The following is an 18558-nucleotide window of genomic DNA, read 5'->3' as shown; positions in this document are numbered from 1 at the left end:
CTTTGTGAGGGCATATTATTTTAAACATTAATGAGACCTCAAAATTTCAAGTTGGGTATTTGAATCTGCAAGTGTTTATTGTAATAGTATGTCATTGATACTTGGAATTCGAATATCAACTAAGCTGGATACACCAGAATGTAGTACTTCAATTTTGTAATAAACCTAGAATTTGAAGTATGCCTATTGTGGAATAATTTATTTGATTATTTGGTACTTTACATGTGTTTTTCTAATTTGAGTAATGAGTGTTAGGCAATGACCATCCTCCAGACAGTGTATCAATTATGCCTTTTTGATAGCTTAAGTAGTGGAAATGTACAACTAAAACTGTAATTTATCAACATGGAACAGTAATTATAAAATAGGTTATGTTGGATTGACAATAAACCCATTGCACGTAAGACTGAATAATAGCTGTTGTTCTTATAAAAAGCAGGATGAAAGATTTGTGTTCAAACTCTCTTAGGCGATCAAAAAATTTTTTAACAATATTATTCACTGAAAGGTATTTGCAAAGTATATGAAGATTAAAACAAAATTTATTTAAGGCGAATTGGTTAGTATTAAAATCTGAAGTATCCTTGGGTTTGAAGAAAGATATATTGTATTCATTGTGTATTCACATTTCATGCTAAAATTATATATCTGCTTGAAATCTTTTTGTAAGTTCAAGTTTTTATACTTTTATTTTGTGAATCCTTTTTGATAACAGCAAATGCTGAAATATTAACGAACATATAATCAAAGGAGTTTATCAAGTCAGTGTTTATATTTATGCACATACATATATTCCAATTTACATTACAAAATCAATCCCCAAGAGTCTATCAATAAGGGCAAAAATCTTGTAGCAATCTGTCTAATTGTCATAATTACATAAATAGACGGTCTAATGTATTTCTTTCAAGGGAGTATCCAAAACATTTTGTTGATAAACAAATATAAATACAATTCCAGTGCAATTAATCCTAATGACCTAATAATCATTCTGAATCTTTTTCTAATTTTGGAATCTTCCCCTGAAACTAGAAATGTATTATCTAAGTCCCCTAAAGTAATATTTTAAAATTCTCAAAATTTACAAAGCATTCTCTCTAGACCGAAATTAAACCATGAAGGCAACCCAAAAAGTAATAACATGAAATGTAACGTGTGCAATCCTTGTAACAAGCCAAGACGCAGAATTTGTAAAATGTTAATAAATTCTAAATGTTTTAAAAGTAGTACAACTGAAAAAGAATATCAGATAAAGGCAACATTGATTGCATGATAAAAAACTTCATTTATCAGCTAACCTGTAAATTCTGTCCCAAAGATTATATTGGAAAAACGTATTCTCCATTAATAGTGAGAATGAGCAATCATCGGTTTTATGTTGTTCATCAAAATTATGAGAGACCATTATCTGCACATGTGATTCAACACAATCAAAATAAATTATAAAATTGCTTTGACCTAAAAGGAATTTACCATTTAGAGCCAAATCCCAAGCAAATTACTAATCTGATTAACTTAAGAAATGTTGAAATCTCACATCAATTAATTTTTAAATCAAGGCGACCAGATGGGTTGAACTAAGATGATTCTCTTTTCCTTCTTTTATATAACTTGTTAGTTCTATGTAAACATTTACAAATATTGCACATATATCTGCGTGGAATCTTGTTGTTTATGGTATTTATTTGTTAAAATTCTTTTTTGGTTATGTTTTTAATAAATTACTCATGTTAAGAAACAGTGTATCTTAGATAGTAACAATATTACAAATAACTCATCCACTTTACATCCTTGCTCAATAATACCTGTTTGTGTGTGTACCTTTTTAATACTGTGTAAAGATGTCGTGAAAATATAAACTAAGCTGTTAATTTATTTCAATTTAGATCAATGAAGACACAGCAAAGGCGGAAGAACTGAAGAAAAGGAGGGAGATTGAAATTTTGGCAAAAAACAAGGCTGAAAAGAAATTGGTTGAAGTAGAAGAAAGCAATTTAAAGGACAAAACTGAGGTACAGTTAATAAAAATTTTAGTTATGTTAATTTTAAATTAGTGCACTTGGATATTAGGTATTGCGTTGTCCCAGCAATAATTATTTTAAGGAGCGGAACTAAACATAATTAAGCCTCCGATAGCCTAAACATATCAATTTGCCTAAAGGCCTTTAATATTCCTTACTGAGATAGACAGGTTTTCTTTACATTTCGGCCTGTCAAGGAGCTTGATGAAATACTGTAATTTCGAGTACAGAACCCCTTACTCCAGCTTTAGTACCTCAAAGACAACTTCTCTGGAAGGTGAGTGTAAAACAATGTTACTCATCCTGAGCACTTAAGATGTGAACTATCTTCTTTAGTCTTGCTTTTTGTTCAGAAATGAATTACCTGACAAGTATAACTCCTGAACAAACCACAGAACTCATCCTGAGCCCTTGAGATGTGAACCATCTTCTTTAGTCTTGCTTTTTGTTCAGAAATGAATTACCTGACAAGTATAACTCCTGAACAAACCACAGAACTCATCCCGAGCCGGTAACCATTATTATTTAACAAGGATATAGAAAATAACTTTTTGCGCTTAGGCCAAAACACAAATAACTTTTATTTCCTTGGTGTAAAATTGTTTAATCAATTACCTCCAGTCACAAATTGTGTCCCTAAAACGTTTTAACTCTATGCACTCAATGGCTGTCCTTGTCCTTGGAGCTCGTATCATCAGCTCTACTGGCTGCTGCTATTTTGTCAGAAGCATGGATTAATTTTTGTTTAATGTTATCTCAGCTTGTATGTCCAGCTGTATTGGCCAAGATATAATACGTCCATAGCTCGTAAGGCCAGCACCACTAGCCACTAAACATAGCAGTTATTTTCTAATATTGTCTTTGTTTTATAATGAATGTGAGTGCTGAAACCTATTGAGTAGCTAGTTTTTAAAGTAAATTTTAGGTAAAGCAGTAAATTTTAAATTAGCCTATAGTTTTTTTTTTTAACATTGACTGTACAAATAAGACGAATGACACGTAGTGGGCCTCCACATTATGTAGTTTCGATTTTCTAGGTTTCTCTCACTTCTACACTGAAGTGAGAGAAACCTAGAAAATTTTACAAGAAGACGTGTGCTAACTGTTCTTGACTACACATAGGTGATTATTTTTAAAAGTTGTATTCCTTAAAAAAATTTAAAGACTGAGTAAACTGTAAAATAGTTCATATCTGAGTATAACATAGAAAGTATCATAGTATAGAAAGATTCATGAAAAATAAATTTTAAATTAATTTTCATTTCTTCTGTAAACATTTTAAATTACTATGCAAATAACGTAGATATTGAAAAGTAATTCCGATCTGGGGAGGCGAACAACAAATATAGCTGCTGAGCTATCAATGAAAGTAGTGGCGGCCATCTGTACTGGCCATACGAGTTGCGAGGACAAACTACGGCAAAACTAACACGAGCTGTCTGCAACTTTGATTTGGCCAGTGCCGCTGGCCTTTCGAGTGCAAAGGGTTAAAATAGCTAAGAAATTGTCAAAGAAAAGGCTGTGGAAATGATATTTTGTATTTTTTATATAAACATGTTCTGTACACTTTAAATTCAAATTGTCTGTGAATTAGTAATTAAATGTTAATTAAATTATTATTAATTCTTTATTGAACATATTCTTAGAGAATAGTACAATTTAAAAATTCATTTATCGTGTAAAATGGATGGTCTTGAAGCCAGAGTTTTAGTTTGTGTCCAAACTGCAGCCGGTCTCTCCTCTTCAGTTCTAGTGGGAGGGCGTTCCACAGCTTTGCTCCAACATACGTTGGCTTCTTCTCCGTGGGCGCTAGGCGGTGAGCTGGAAGATGGTAGTTTGCAGCATGCCGAGTGTTGTAGTCATGTTGCTGTGCTCCAGTCATCACTTCATCGGGTGATTTCAGGTGTACGTAGGTCACAGCTTCTAGGATGTATAGGTTGACCACAGTGAGAATCTTCAGTTCTTGAAAGGCTTGCCTTCATGATTCTCTTGTGCGTAGGCTTGCAAGGATCCGAATTGCTCTCTTTTGGTGTATTAGGACCCGTTGCAGGTTGCCTAGTGTGGTACCTCCCCAGACTGCAATACCGTATCGAAGATGTTTATGTAAATAGTAGTATTAGTGTAAATTCAGTTCATTTTAGTATTATTATGTTGTAATCAAATATGACTTAGTCTATTGTAACCATGTTATTTAATGGCAATAAAGTATGTCTAATGTCATTTTCTGTATTGATTTTTGTTTAGGAATCAATTACCTGACAAGTGTAACTCCTGCACAAACCAAACTCGTCTTGAGCCCCAGAGTTAAGAACTCAGGATGCGCCTTTTATGATAACATCACCTACCATGTTGACACTTCATTGTACATTTTTCTGTATTATTGTAATCTGAAGGTTTAATGTGTTATATTTTTTACTGATCAAACTTTCAGTTGGATCATTGTCGTCAACCAGTCTACAACTGTTTTTTCAGGTTATAAAGTGGAAATCTGCATTAAAAACTTCTTAAATATCTAAACTTTTTTAATGTTTAAATTGATTTTTCTTTCAGAGAACTAGAGGATAGAATCAAAGAAATGGATAATATGGTGAAAGATGCAAGAGAAAAGGTGCAATCTGCTAGGGAAGATTTTACCAACAAGAAAGAGATCTGGAACAACTACATCAAAGAACTGAACGAGACTAAGCAGAGCCTTAGGCTGGCCAGGCGCAAATATGACAGCTGCATGGCAGAAATAGAGAACTTAACAAAGTGAGAAAAATCTTTATATTTAACTTATTGGATAAAGTTGAATATAAATTGATTGTGATCTGCTTCCTAATTCTTTTTGCTATTTGATCCACTGTTTTGGTTAAGTTTATAGATTTTTAAAATTGACGTTAATTGTTGGGTTAACAGGAAGGATTTTTATACATTTAACTCTCAATTACTAAGGTTACTATAAATACCCATAAGACCAATAATTTTTTGTGATTCTGCAAGATTACAGTAAATTCTTTTTTTTTAGTTTGTTATTAACAACGTATAATACGAAAGGATAGTAGGATTTCGGACATTTGTTATCAATATATGTATTTTACAAATTGTATAACAATACGTTTTCTGGATTGAAAGATTTTTAAGAGCATTTTGTACACCTGAAGTAGAGGGTAGATCTCAATCCTCGGAATGTAGTGTTATTTATTTTATAACATATAATGGTTTAAATTTTACAAAATCCTACAATCATTACAGTAAACACCCTATTCATATGTAGTTCATCCGCTTTTTGGATTATTTACGGTAAAATATATATATATATACATTGAAAAAATGTTTAAACATTCCAAAATAAGTTTTGAAATGAAAGAACATTTAGAAATAGCAAAGTGACTTAATACATTCTAAATACTGTAAGCTATTGTAATTAATACAATTTCAACGCATACACGCTAGTCATAGTCATGATACTAAAAAACTTCCAAAAAGATTTAACTTCAAATTTTTCATAAAAATTTTTTGGCTAAAATTTGTTACATAAAACAAAATAATTATTCAACCTATAATTTATAAATTAACAGAGATTCCTCTGTCCACTTCAAGGAATGCTCCGGAAATTAAACAACGCCAGGAGAGTTTGAAGAGGCAAATCGCAGAGTATGAGCAGAAACTGCAGTCTATCAAAGCAGCAGAGATGAGCTTCGAACACGACCGGCAGCAGTTGAAGGACACGGTTGAACAAGTCGCCGGGACAATAGAGGCTATGACTAGCCGCTGGGACAACATCCAGCGACAGAAAAGTGAGTTGACCGTATTATTTTTATTGGAGGCTTTTAGGATTTACCGGATCTACGGTTAATGTGCATTTGCTAGTAGATCGACTATGTACCAAATTTCAAGGACGTTTTTGTTTGATTGTTACATTAAATTATGTTTAGGATAAGTAAGAGGAAAATAAGTTGTAAAATAATGTTGTGATGACCAATGTATAATTTTTTCATATTATATTTCCAAACAACATATTATATTTTTTTTTTCAGTGCACAAATAGTAACTTTTTTATATTTTTGAAATAACTTTTTTACATTTATGCTGATACTTTATATTTTGTTGTTCAGAAATTAGGACTTTTGTAAGAAAAATAGCATTTAACCAGCTGTTTGTCACAAAAAAACTTTAAAGAAAACTCAAATTTTGGTATTAACCAATAGGAAGCTTCCTAAATGCTTTCGTTGATCGATTTTGTAAGCATTGTCCCACAACATAAAGCCATTATTCATAAAGACATAACAATAATCAAGAAATATGTTACTGGTAACAGTAAAACAGCTGCACTATCAGTGGTGAATCGCGGAATTCATCCACAGATTGAAGTGAAATTGCAGAATCAGAACTCAATGCAACAGTCAAAATTGTTTTTAAACAATGCTGAGGTCTTCTGTTAGATGGTCTGAAATATTATTTCACATCACCAACACATCAGCTGTTAAGAAAAGAAAATTCTTGTAAATACTCGTAAATAATAGGTGGAAAAGGAATAATGTGTCCCAGGCAAAAATAGTTTACTTTGCTCTGAGCCAAGAGTGTAGTCAGTTCGCTCTGAACAGGAGGGCAGTTAGTTCACTCTGAGTTTAGAGGGCAGTAAGTTCGTTCTTAGCCAGTAGGGCAGTCAGTTCGATCTGAGCCAGAAGGGCAGTCAGTTCGTTCTAAGCCAGGAGGGCAGTCAGTTCGCTCTGAGCCAGGAGGGCAGTCAGTTCGTTCTGACCCAGGAGGGCAGTCTGTTCGCTCTGAGCCAGAAGGGCACAGTCAGTTCGCTCTGATCCAGGAGGGCACAGTCAGTTCGCTCTGAGCCAAGAGTGCAGTCAGTTGGCTCTGAACAGGAGGGCAGTTAGTTCACTCTGAGTTTAGAGGGCAGTAAGTTCGTTCTTAGCCAGGAGGGCAGTCAGTTCGTTCTGAGCCAGTAGGGCAGTCAGTTCGATCTGAGCCAGTAGGGCAGTCAGTTCGCTCTGATCCAGGAGGGCACAGTCAGTTCGCTCTGAGCCAAGAGTGCAGTCAGTTGGCTCTGAACAGGAGGGCAGTTAGTTCACTCTGAGTTTAGAGGGCAGTAAGTTCGTTCTTAGCCAGGAGGGCAGTCAGTTCGATCTGAGCCAGGAGGGTAGTCAGTTTGTTCTAAGCCAGGAGGGCAGTCAGTTCGCTCTGAGCCAGGAGGGCACAGTCAGTTCGCTCTGAGCCAGGTGGGCAGTCTGTTCGCTCTGAGCCAGGAGGGCACTGTCTGTTCGCTCTGAGCCAGGTGGGCAGTCTGTTCGCTCTGAGCCAGGAGGGCACTGTCTGTTCGCTCTGATCCAGGAGGGCAGTCAGATCGCTCTTGATCACTATCGGTGTTGTACGTCCTTGCAGCCACTCAGCGCTAGTGAAATGTGGCCACAGTGACGTGACGTTAGGATATTTTATAAAAGGATTTTAATGCATTTAAATTAAGTGTGGGACATTTTTTATATTTTAAAATATTTATATTTACACAAAATACTATTTAAATTAAATTTGTGAGTGCACAAACAATAGTGACATTTATTTCTCCTCAGTAAAAACTCTTTAAGTGACAAATCTGTTAAATTGAACCTGTTTTAAAATCACATTCTCTCATTCAAAATTCTTATTTCATTTATAGTAAAGACTTGATATATTCAATTAATGTACTTAGTGAAAGCAAATATTAAATACAAAATTAATTTTTTAGCTGGAATAGTTACAACCTAATAACAAATACTAAACAAAAGAATGAACGTAATTAAATATTGTACTACCGTTAAATGTAAACATAAAAATACAATTAATAGTGATAAATGAAATACCTAAGAATTGAAGTGCATAATTATAATTAGGATTTAATTTACAGTATTAGAATATGTCTTTGAAGTAAATAATTTTGAATTGAAATGGCTCAAGAGAATTATTTGATTCCAACAAAAAGCATCAACCCTTTTTTCACTTTTGAGCTAAACGTATCCTGTCCACAGGAAAGCGGGAGGAAAACTTGAAGATGCTGAGTCGAAACGCCAGCAGCCTTTCGGTGTACGGAGAGGGCGTTGTAAACATCGTGGATGAGATCAATAAGGCAGTGGCAAGACGCAAGTTTGAAAAGAAACCAATTGGACCCCTAGGTAAGTGGTAGTGGTTAAATTAAGTCCTCTAGTGGATATTGCCGATTATAAATTGCAAATACGAGGACAGTTTAGATACTTATATCAAAGAACTCTTATGTTGAAATAGTGAGCAATGGAAATTCTACATAGCCATGTAGTTCACCTCGGTGCAAAACTAGCCAAGCCATGGTAGTCAGTGTCATGATCATTTCTAATGGAGAGATTAGCAACTTGCAACGACAACAAAATAATACTCACTTCTTCGTGTACATAAGTATATGCTTGTAATACCAACACTATTTAGTTCGTTTTGCAGAACGTGACTATAGAAATAGGTTTCTTACATGCCTAGGTACTTTCTGAAAAGACTTGTGTATTCTATGTATAATCCTAAAAACCCAAGATGTGCTAAAAACTTTACTACTGTGCAAACCATTTTATTAGTGCTATTTTTAAAGCTTAAATGGCTAAAAGTGCCTGCTATTTTGTGTAAGGTGGTGACCAGCTATGGAATTAAATAAAAATATATATAATAAGTCAATAGTACCCCAAGAAGGTTCACTTGAGGCTGGTTTATACCTTCCAGTTGAACCTATTTTGTGTACAGCAAAAAACCGATGTGAAATCTGGGCAACCCTATGGTCCAGGTGCGTCACATAACTAATCGCAAATGTCGTGATATTGGGGAGCAAGGTCAAATCAATAGGTCTAGTCTTTACAGGGGAAGACTGTTGGAGTTGGTGGGGCTCCCTGTGTTAAAGGCAGTTAGTCTGGAGATAAGGGCATGCCACCCTTGCCCACTTTAACTAGAGAGGCTGGTTCCATCTTCCAAAGAGAAGTGACTTGAGGCAAGTGCCCAAAATCCTTCTTCATGGATTTTGACAAGAGGCGGCCCCCCTCCAAACCTTACCAATCCTGAATATCCTGTCACTCCGGAAGCAACGCAAAGGCCCTTGTAGAAGGCTTCTCAGCTTCTTATCCTAAGAGAACAGAATAGAGAAGTCAAAAGTAGTCACAATTTGACGTACGTACTTCCTGCCAGAAACTTCCCTGTCTGGAACGTACTGTTTCCAATTTGAAGAACAAGGCTACCAGAGTTTTTATGTTACAAATCATTAAGTAATGGCATGTTTTCACAGGGCTGCACATCAAAGTGAAGGACTCAGTGTGGTCTGGAGCTGTGGAGAACTTCCTCAGCAAATCCATATTGACTGCGTTCTGTGTCGACAACAACAGAGACGCTTCAGTCCTGAGCGGAATACTCAAGTATGTCTGTGAGCGTTACAAAATACCACAGCCTTCCATATTCTGCAGCAAATTCCTGCCTAATGTAAGTAGTACGTAGTAAGTAATACATTGTAAGTACTACGTAGTAAGTAGTACGTAGTAAATAGTAGTACGTAGTAAATAGTAAGTAGTACGTAGTAAATAGTAAGTAGTACGTAGTAAATAGTAAGTAGTACGTAGTAAATAGTAAGTAGTACGTAGTAAATAGTAAGTAGTACGTAGTAAATAGTACAGTAGTACGTAGTAAATAGTAAGTAGTACGTAGTAAATAGTAAGTATGTGTTAAGAGAGAAACGTTGGTCACTTTTTGATGCTATATAATGTATGGTTAGTTTTTATGGCCGAGTCAGTTATGGATGCATATGTACTGCAGTTACATGCAGCTTTAGCGTAGCCTGTTACGCGACACATAGTGTGGCGTACTCCTACTTTGTATCTAAATTAGAGGAAAAGTGTTGAAGTACATCAACTCTACTTTTCACTCTGTCTGTTAAAATTTTAGGTATGCTCGACTTGACCTAATGAACTTGCTGCTAAACAACATTAATATTAGTTTATTTTGTTCGACTTGTAAACAAAACTATTTGCACATCTACTCAAGATTGAAGAACAAAGAATGAGGTCAATGAGAAATTCTAGGTGTTAATAAATATGAAGAGAATTAAATGTGGACAGATTAATAATGTGTTGGCACTCTGTAAAACACTATGTTCGTAGTATTTATATTGTTTTCTCTACCAAGATCCTTTGTTTGCTTTTGCAGGTGCACAACATAAGGGAAAGTGAAACAGGCAATCACAAATACATGAGTCTGGCGAGAGCTCTAGAAATAGACAATCCAGTAGTGGCTAACTGCCTCATAGATCAGCAAGAGATAGAGACTGTGTTGCTGATACCCACTAATGCAGAGGCATACAATATCCTGGATGAACCACGCAAGGTAGGTCAAGATAGACGCTGAGCATGAACTGTCAAGATAGTGACAGGTAGTTTGTTGTGGTGGTGGGAGCCGAAGGGTCTAGCAAACCTATAACTGAGACAGATGTTCCACTACTGTATGCTACAACTGGACCTACACTAGCCTCTACTTTGTAAAGACAACCCCAAATAGCTATCCCACCACTAGTTGAATGAGCCCAGTTTGGTTTACTAAAAAGGAAAACTTAGGAATCAAACAGAACAGAGAGTTAAAATAATTAATACACATTCACAGTATGATTTTCAGAAGGTCATCTAGAAAGTGAACCAATAATGAAAAGTTATGTTTTAGATAAGTTTCTCCCTGAGGGATAAATTAGATTGTAGATTACATAATGTAGTGTTAGTGATCTAATATTGCCCAATGATGTTGAATATATTATGCTAAATAGCTGTGAAACCGAAATGTATGAATGAAACAAGCAAGATCTATTGTAGCTTTAAACCATACTGTAACAGAGTCCAGTATATTTACCATACGTCAATGTTCTGCTTGTAATATACTCAGGAAAAATTGGTATGAGGCTATTCAGAAAGTAAGGAACGTTTTGGAATTTAAGAAAGAACCAAGTACAAGAAAAACATTTTATTTTATACTTGTGAAAAAGGGACTAAAATACTACTTTTCGTCATAATTACAATACAAATTCAGACACTTATCATAGCAGTGGACAATCTTTGAAATACCTGTGTCATAGAATTCTGCCGCCTGTGATCTCAGCCACTCAGTGTCACGTACATGGAGCTCCTCACCGTTGTCAAAACGCTGTGTCTTCCAGCCAGCTAGCCAGGTCTTCATTTTCAGATACAAGTAAAAATCACTTGGAGCAAGATCAGAGGACTGTAGGGGGAAGAGGAAAAACTTCCCAGTTGAACGACTTCAAGAGTTCTTGTGTATGGTTTGCCGTGTGAGGTCGGCAATGCTAAAACAAAATAGATGACAAATTTCCTCAGTGCATATTTTGAATAGCTCTCCTAAAGTTTTGCAATGGGAAACATAGAGAAATTTCAGTTATTATGAAACTGTGGTTTTCACACATTGTCGTCAACTTTGGTGACCAGATCGTCAGTCACAATACTCGGTCGTCCACTCTTCTCTCGATCATGAAAGTTTTTTCTGCCATTTTAAAACTGAATGCATCACACTTCCTGACAGATCTTTCAGTCATTACATTGTTCCGGTATACTTCACACAGCTCCCGATGAATTTCTATTGGTTTTAAGTTTTTTTCTGACAAAAACGAATCACAGACCGCTCTTCACAACTGGAGAGTTTTGATTACAGCACAAATTTCAAATTTGAATATAAAGAAAACAAGCAGCATGATGTTCCCGTTGTTATAGCTAGACACTGACTGAGATGTTGAGCACAAACGCACTTATATATATACGCAGTTTGTGCATGCCTGGAAGCATCAGGTGTAAATGTTCCTTACTTTCTGAACAACTCTTGTATAATTGTATTTGCACAATAATCTCCTAAATATCGTGTCCAAATATTGTAATGTCACCTTTCTGGTACGCAGTACAAATTAATTCACCAATAGTGTTTTGCCCATCACTATGGCTTTTTTTGCTTAAGCTTTTTCAACGTAATCAGTGAACATAGGCTGTATAATTATGTAATACCAAAGTTGGCAATACTGTTGACCAGGTGCCACGCAACTGTAGGAGGGCCTTTACACTGACGGGAGACTTGTTCTTCCCGGCTCCCAACTACAAGTCGTACTCTAACTCCAGACCTGTGACACATGCCACCTTGCTGCAGGCCAAGCAAGAGGATCTTATCAGGTCAGTTCAGAGAGACCTAGTGTTCGTTCCGATAGCACTGAAACAATAATGAAGTACACATAATGTGGTGAATGTCGAGTTTAGCTCCAGTTCACCTTCCTCTTAGTGCAGCGTTCGAAATTAGTCAAGTCTGCATGACAGTGTCGGATTGCAGACGCTGTAATAAGAAGAAGACTGGAGCTAAACATAACATTCGCAATAATGAAGTAGTAGTTGTTTTGCCTCACTTTAACTTTCATGTAGTGTTATTTTTAATTTAATCAAAATAGTGTTACAATATTACCAACTTTATAAGGGTAGTAAACACTTATATCAGATTTGTTGGGTAAGGATAGTTTTTAATAAAAGAAATTGGGTAAGTAGGAAGAACAAGCACACACTGTGGCCTGTCTGACCCTGTTGTTGTCAGGTAGTCTGGATGATTATAAACCGGTGGAATGTGAGTTGGTTTGTGAAAATTGATAGTGACAGTGACAACAATTCGTCATTATCTGATATTCCTCTTGCCCAAAGAATTCATCAAACACCAGTATGGATACACGTACTGCCAAAAAAAGTAGTAGTACATATTTTACACTTTTATCAAAAACCTTTTTTAGTGTTGTAAATAAGTGTATATATGTTATAATCTTTTTGTTCAGAACAAAACTTTGTATTTTTTTAAATTTACAGTACCTTGTTATTTCAAGTCATGTGAAAGTTACATGGAGTGAAACTTAGAAAACAAAAAATGTACAATAATATATACATTTTTCAATTTAAAAACTTTTTGAAGGATAAAAATATTTCCCCCCTTTTTCAAAGGGGGTAGAGGGGGGGGTCACTTGAAATATTCAAATTGTATCCCTATCTTGTGACATATGATCTGAAAGGTAAATTCAAAAGAAACACAATGACGTGAAAAAAATCATCTCTACGATGATCCTAGCAAATGTTATGGGCAAACAATCCCTTACATCTAACTGTGTAAATTAAGTCCTGATACGCCTGGATATATTCCAAACGGATTTATAAATCAATGTACAACCTTTACCAGACTTTTTAAATTACTTTTTTGGATTTTTATGATGGTAACAAAAATTTCACCCCCCTTTTCTAAGGGGGGTAGAAGGGGTAACTTTAAAACATTAGACATTAGAGATACTTTATTTGCACAAGACGTTTACAATATGTACAGACACATAGAAAAACAGGTGCATCGTCAAACCTTATAAAAAATTAATAAGGTCAATTAGTATCAATTTACAATTTCAAATGGCAACCCCTATCTTGTAACATGCCATTTTAAAGGACTATTCAATGGAAACACAATGGCATGAACAAAACATCTCTCCGACTATCGTAGCAAAAGTTATGGGCAAATAATCCCTTACACTGTAATGCCATCTAGAAAAAAAGACACCTCTTATCAAAACTATGCACACCAGAAACATTAAATATTACGTAAAGAAATAAGCTGGGCTCCTCAAAGTCTTACTATAAGATATCACTTATGCATTGTGTTTATATGCTCAAGACATTGGCATTGTCCGTACTTTGTTTTTCATTAGCCCATAACTTTTGCTAGAAACGGTATACAGTTGTTTTCTTAGTGTCATTGTGTTTCAGATGGATGAACCATCTGTGTTTGTGGTTCATCCATTTATCATTCAAAAGGCATTATTTTGGCCCTTTGTGTGTACTGTGTGTCGATACTGATAATAAAATATATAAGTTCCACTGATCAGAAAACTAATTATTTAACAGCAAATTCAGTTGGTTCTTATTCTTGGATGCTTCGATTTCAGAAACTTGAAGAACGAAATTACAACATTTTCCCAAGAGCTGAACTCTGTAGTTGCAGAAAGACAAGGTATGCAAGAGCAAATGAAAAACACAATGAACTCGCTGAGAAAAAACGAAGAAGAACTGAGGAACCTGAAGAAGCAGAGGTTTGCTGTGGAACACAAAATCAAAGAGATGGTGAACAGTATAGAGCAAGAGAAAGACGAAAGCAATGTTGCGTACCTAGTACAAGAGTCAAAGGTGTTACAGGCTCAATTGGATAAAGAAAATGAGATTTTGGAGGTACTGTGTCTATCATTATACAACTTTACTATAAGAGACAAATAGATTAACACTAATAATATATATATATATATATAGATTTTATTGGTTCTCAAATTTTGAATACCTGTGAAATGCAGATTTAGCTTAAAAAAAATCCCTGTGGCTAAAAATACCATCAGAAGCCATAATTTGTTTAAGGAAAAAGTTTAAATCGAACTATTTGATTTTTTAATAAATTAGCAAACTATAAAACTTCAGTATGTCTAGAGTAGGAAAAATTTGGTGTTTACTGAAAAAAATTGAATGTGGAAGACAAATTTTTAAAGAGAAAAACACTGATTTGTAACGAAGGTAGCAAACATTTATTAACCGAATAGATAGTAAAAATTGTTATTTTTCAATTTTTAACATTTATGATAGTTGTTTTATTGTAAAAATGCTCACTTAACCCATTGCGGATCGTGAAAACGGCGCGCGCGCGCGGGCCTTAGAGTACGAATTAATCCGTATTACAACTCAGCACCCGCAGTGTTTGCACGCCTACCTGCCTGCTTAGCGCGCTCGCTAATTATACATGTTTTGTTTGTTTATGTTGTTATTTATGTTATATAAACATTATACAGATCATATTAGACAAGTATATTATACTAGAAGTATATTCAAGTATATTCATAAATATCCTCGGAAGCACTACTTTGAGCGTTTTTATTTATATTGAAATGATGTTGAAATAGAGTTTCCACATCCGGTGGTGTCCCAGGAACAATGTCTGAAATAGTCTGAACATCTGAATCATGGTCACTAGCCCGCTCGTCACTGTCAACATTAGTATCCGCATAATTATGAAAACGTGGACAAATACGCGTGATAGAACCGTCTCCATCCTCAATAACACTATCGATATCACTTTCGTCACTTCCACTTTCTAATAATAGTCTATCTAATTCAGATGATCGTAAATCGTCACCCATTTTATTTACGTACACGCACACGAGGCAAAGGAAAATCGAACTCCACGACTGTACGCCTCAGACAAACAATTTGTCGCAAATAATAACGTTATTGACCGATAACGAGGGGAGTGTTTGTGGACGAGTACCAGAGATAAGATAGGAAGCCAGTCCAGGAAAACTGAGTATAAATATCTCCGAGGCTTATAACAGCGATAAGCGTTCAAAACAAATGAGTCATCCGTACCACGTCATCCGCTTGAGGGTCACGTCATTGTGCTTTTGGTCCACGCCTCGCTCCGCGTCACCCTCACGTCGTTGATCCGCAATGGGTTAATAAATAAACTAATTGTTTTTTTAATAGTTAAATTCCAAAATTTAAGAAGTTTTCACGTGTTTATATTTTACCACTAACAGTAAATGATTAAAAAAATAAACAATTCTATGAAGTACCTCTAGTATACTGTTAACCCATTGCGGATCATATTGTTTTGGCGCGCGGGGCACGAATTAATTTACGGTCAGCGGCCGCACGAACAGCAATGGTGCGCCACATCGTATTCCTCGCTATTGTATACTAGAAAATTCAGCTGTGAAGATATTCGTTCAGATGGAACGTGGGCCTGCTGGGGTATCCGTGATGTAGGAACGATAACACGCGAACAAGGTTCTGGGGTGGCAGGGGATGATGTCTGAATCATAGCCTAAATAAAGCGGCTCGGGCGAAGCGATTACAACATCCGGGCCATTGTCTAGACTAAACCCGCCAACATGTACGTCTGCGTCACTAACCTCAAAAGTATTATAATAACAACTGAGGAAAACACCCAATCAGAAGCACTAAAAAGCAGAGAGTGAACTCATATGAATGATTTTTCAACTTCGACATACAACTGCGATCTGTAGGATATTTATAAAACTTTTGAAAACTCTAAACGTAGACCGTTGTTAACACTCTTAGTTGACAAGTGAAGACGATCGCCCGATCTATCAGACATTAAATTTTTATACGTAAATATTTTCTTGATTGGAGCATTAAAGCAGGTGAACATAACTGTGAGATCAGAGATGTAATTGATTCAGGCCAGAAATGTAAGCTCCTACACATACAAAACCTGAAATAAGCAGCAATAAAATTTGTATTACACTTTTTATTGTGTAGTTGTATTGTTAGAAACAGACTTTTTATTACTATTGGAAATTCTAGTATGGTCTGCAACTGCGAAACATGATGCAAAAATAATGCTAAATTTTTATTTTATTTATTAATTTGTACACTCAGTTAAAACAATATTATTTTTCAAAATTGCACCCTGACTTCTAAAAAGATATACTTTATACTATTATTTCAAATTTTCAATTTATATACAGTTTAGCTTAAAAATTAATTTAAAAAAATTAAACCACGTTCAAACTAATTATAAGTACAATGTACAGATTACAAAATAATTGTATTCCGGAACGATATGGTAGTAATAGTTTCTCAAAAAACACAATGTGTGTACTCGAAAAGAAAAAAAAGAGACATGTCTTTAAGGATTTAAAAAATGAGAATATTTAAAAAACAAAAATCAAACACTGTTACAAAATATCAGCTGGCATTTAATTGAAATAATATAATCAGTTTCTATCATTCTTAGAAACAACATCTTGACTAACCAAAAACGTTACATTAATCCCAAACATTAGTTTTTTAGTTGCAGTTAGAATTTCTAAAATGCTAGAAACCAAATTAATTGAGCATTGAACAAAATAAAATCCACCCGAAGTAATCATCATCAAATAATTTTATGATGATTACGATGATTGTGTAACGGCAGTAACAAATTGTAACAGTTGGTAACAAGAAAGTTACCTCGATTTGTCTCCACCGTTACAGTTACTGCCGATACATATCCGTGAACAGTGGCACCGTAATGTACAAAATATTATTCATCTACTAAATTTTGGATCCTAAATTTGCTGCAGGTTAAACAGCATTGTCTTCAGAGAGAAGTAGCCATGACACACCTGGCAAACTCAAAAGTTCTCCGATAGAGCGTGCATTAACTGAGAAAATACGTGATAGTCTGTTATTCAACCGTTACCACAAACGTTGAAATGTAACTTCGAACGATTGTAATTGTGTAACGAACAGTTAAACATTTTTTTAAATACTTTCTACTGTTGAATCCAACCTAAAATAGCATTCTTTATCAGAAACATGCTATCTCCGTTACTTTTTTTGTCTAAACGTAGTAGTTTATTCAATAATTTCATCAATTATTCGCACTCCTTGAAGTTTTATTTGGACTATAAACAAGTGTTAAAAAAGTAAATGCATTTTTCAATATTTTATACACCTTTCATTTAAATAATATGAACTTGAAACTGAAGCCGATTTATTTGTATTCCTGTGGAGTTATGATTTTCAAACTTCCGATTTATATAATGGCCGTATCAGTTATTGTGGATTTTTATGTAAATCATAGTAGTTGACTGAGTGAAGCGAAGTCAGTAAATCGAGCCAGTCCAAAAAGTTCTTGCTTGCACGCGTTTGTTAGCCTCAAGGACAGTGTAACATACATCTGAGGGGTGTGGCGTGAAAGTTGGTCCATTGAAATGTAAGGCACAGCCAGTTTATATTCAATCGTGTTGCTGACTATATTCCAAGAACAGTTTTTGTACGTGTTTCATGTTTGTTAATATTAGTAATTCAATACATTGTTTTTTCAGAGATTAAAGAACATAGGTGGAAACCTGAAGACAAATGCCGAAAACGCTAAAACGGAGTATGAATCTTTACAAAACACAATAGCAGAATCCGATCAAGAAAAAGCGCCTATTCAAGTAAGTAAACACGATATAGTATTTTACAGCTAATATATGCTGTTTTTTTTTTCCATTGATAGGATCTGAAATATTAATACCATTCCAAACTAGACTTGTACCTATTCAAATTAGTGAAATTTTTCCCGTACAATTCTTGAGTTTAAATTAAATTCAGATGGTTTTAACAACATCTAGAAATAGAAGCCCTATTCATAAATGTTTTAATTTTATTTCTATTTTTTTAGATAATAGTAGATGTGCGTTAATATGATACTTCCCAGTACCCGTTACAGCCGTTACACTGGTACAGCTTCCCTCCAGTAACGGTTACAAATACCAGTTACAATGTACCTCCAGTTATAGTGGTACACTAACTTCTGTTACATGTTATTGAGTGTTACTGTACCCATGACTAATATTACAATTTCCTGTCAGTTAATGTTGCATTACTCAGATGTGTGTACCAAATATTATTGACACAGTATTGTTTTAAAACAAATTAGAATAGTCTAATATTACACAGCTACGGTGAGAAGGGTTGATTCAGTC

At 35.1% G+C, this 18558-nt stretch overlaps 1 protein-coding gene across 1 annotated transcript in view; it reads left to right on the top strand.

The window, feature by feature from the left end:
• Window positions 1–18558, top strand: part of LOC124355373 (structural maintenance of chromosomes protein 6) — a 51022-nt gene that overhangs the window by 21648 nt on the left and 10816 nt on the right. The window contains 10 exon segments of the mRNA XM_046806490.1: window positions 1887–2012; window positions 4572–4589; window positions 4591–4772; window positions 5604–5800; window positions 8018–8161; window positions 9283–9473; window positions 10194–10370; window positions 12063–12199; window positions 13987–14266; window positions 17914–18027. Coding sequence (XP_046662446.1) covers window positions 1887–2012; window positions 4572–4589; window positions 4591–4772; window positions 5604–5800; window positions 8018–8161; window positions 9283–9473; window positions 10194–10370; window positions 12063–12199; window positions 13987–14266; window positions 17914–18027 — 1566 coding nt within the window.

Source organism: Homalodisca vitripennis, chromosome 2 (assembly GCF_021130785.1).
Source record: "Homalodisca vitripennis isolate AUS2020 chromosome 2, UT_GWSS_2.1, whole genome shotgun sequence".
NCBI lineage: Eukaryota > Metazoa > Arthropoda > Insecta > Hemiptera > Cicadellidae > Homalodisca > Homalodisca vitripennis.
The sequence above is the reverse complement of the archived record's forward strand: the minus strand, read 5'-3'. Positions and strand labels throughout refer to the sequence as shown.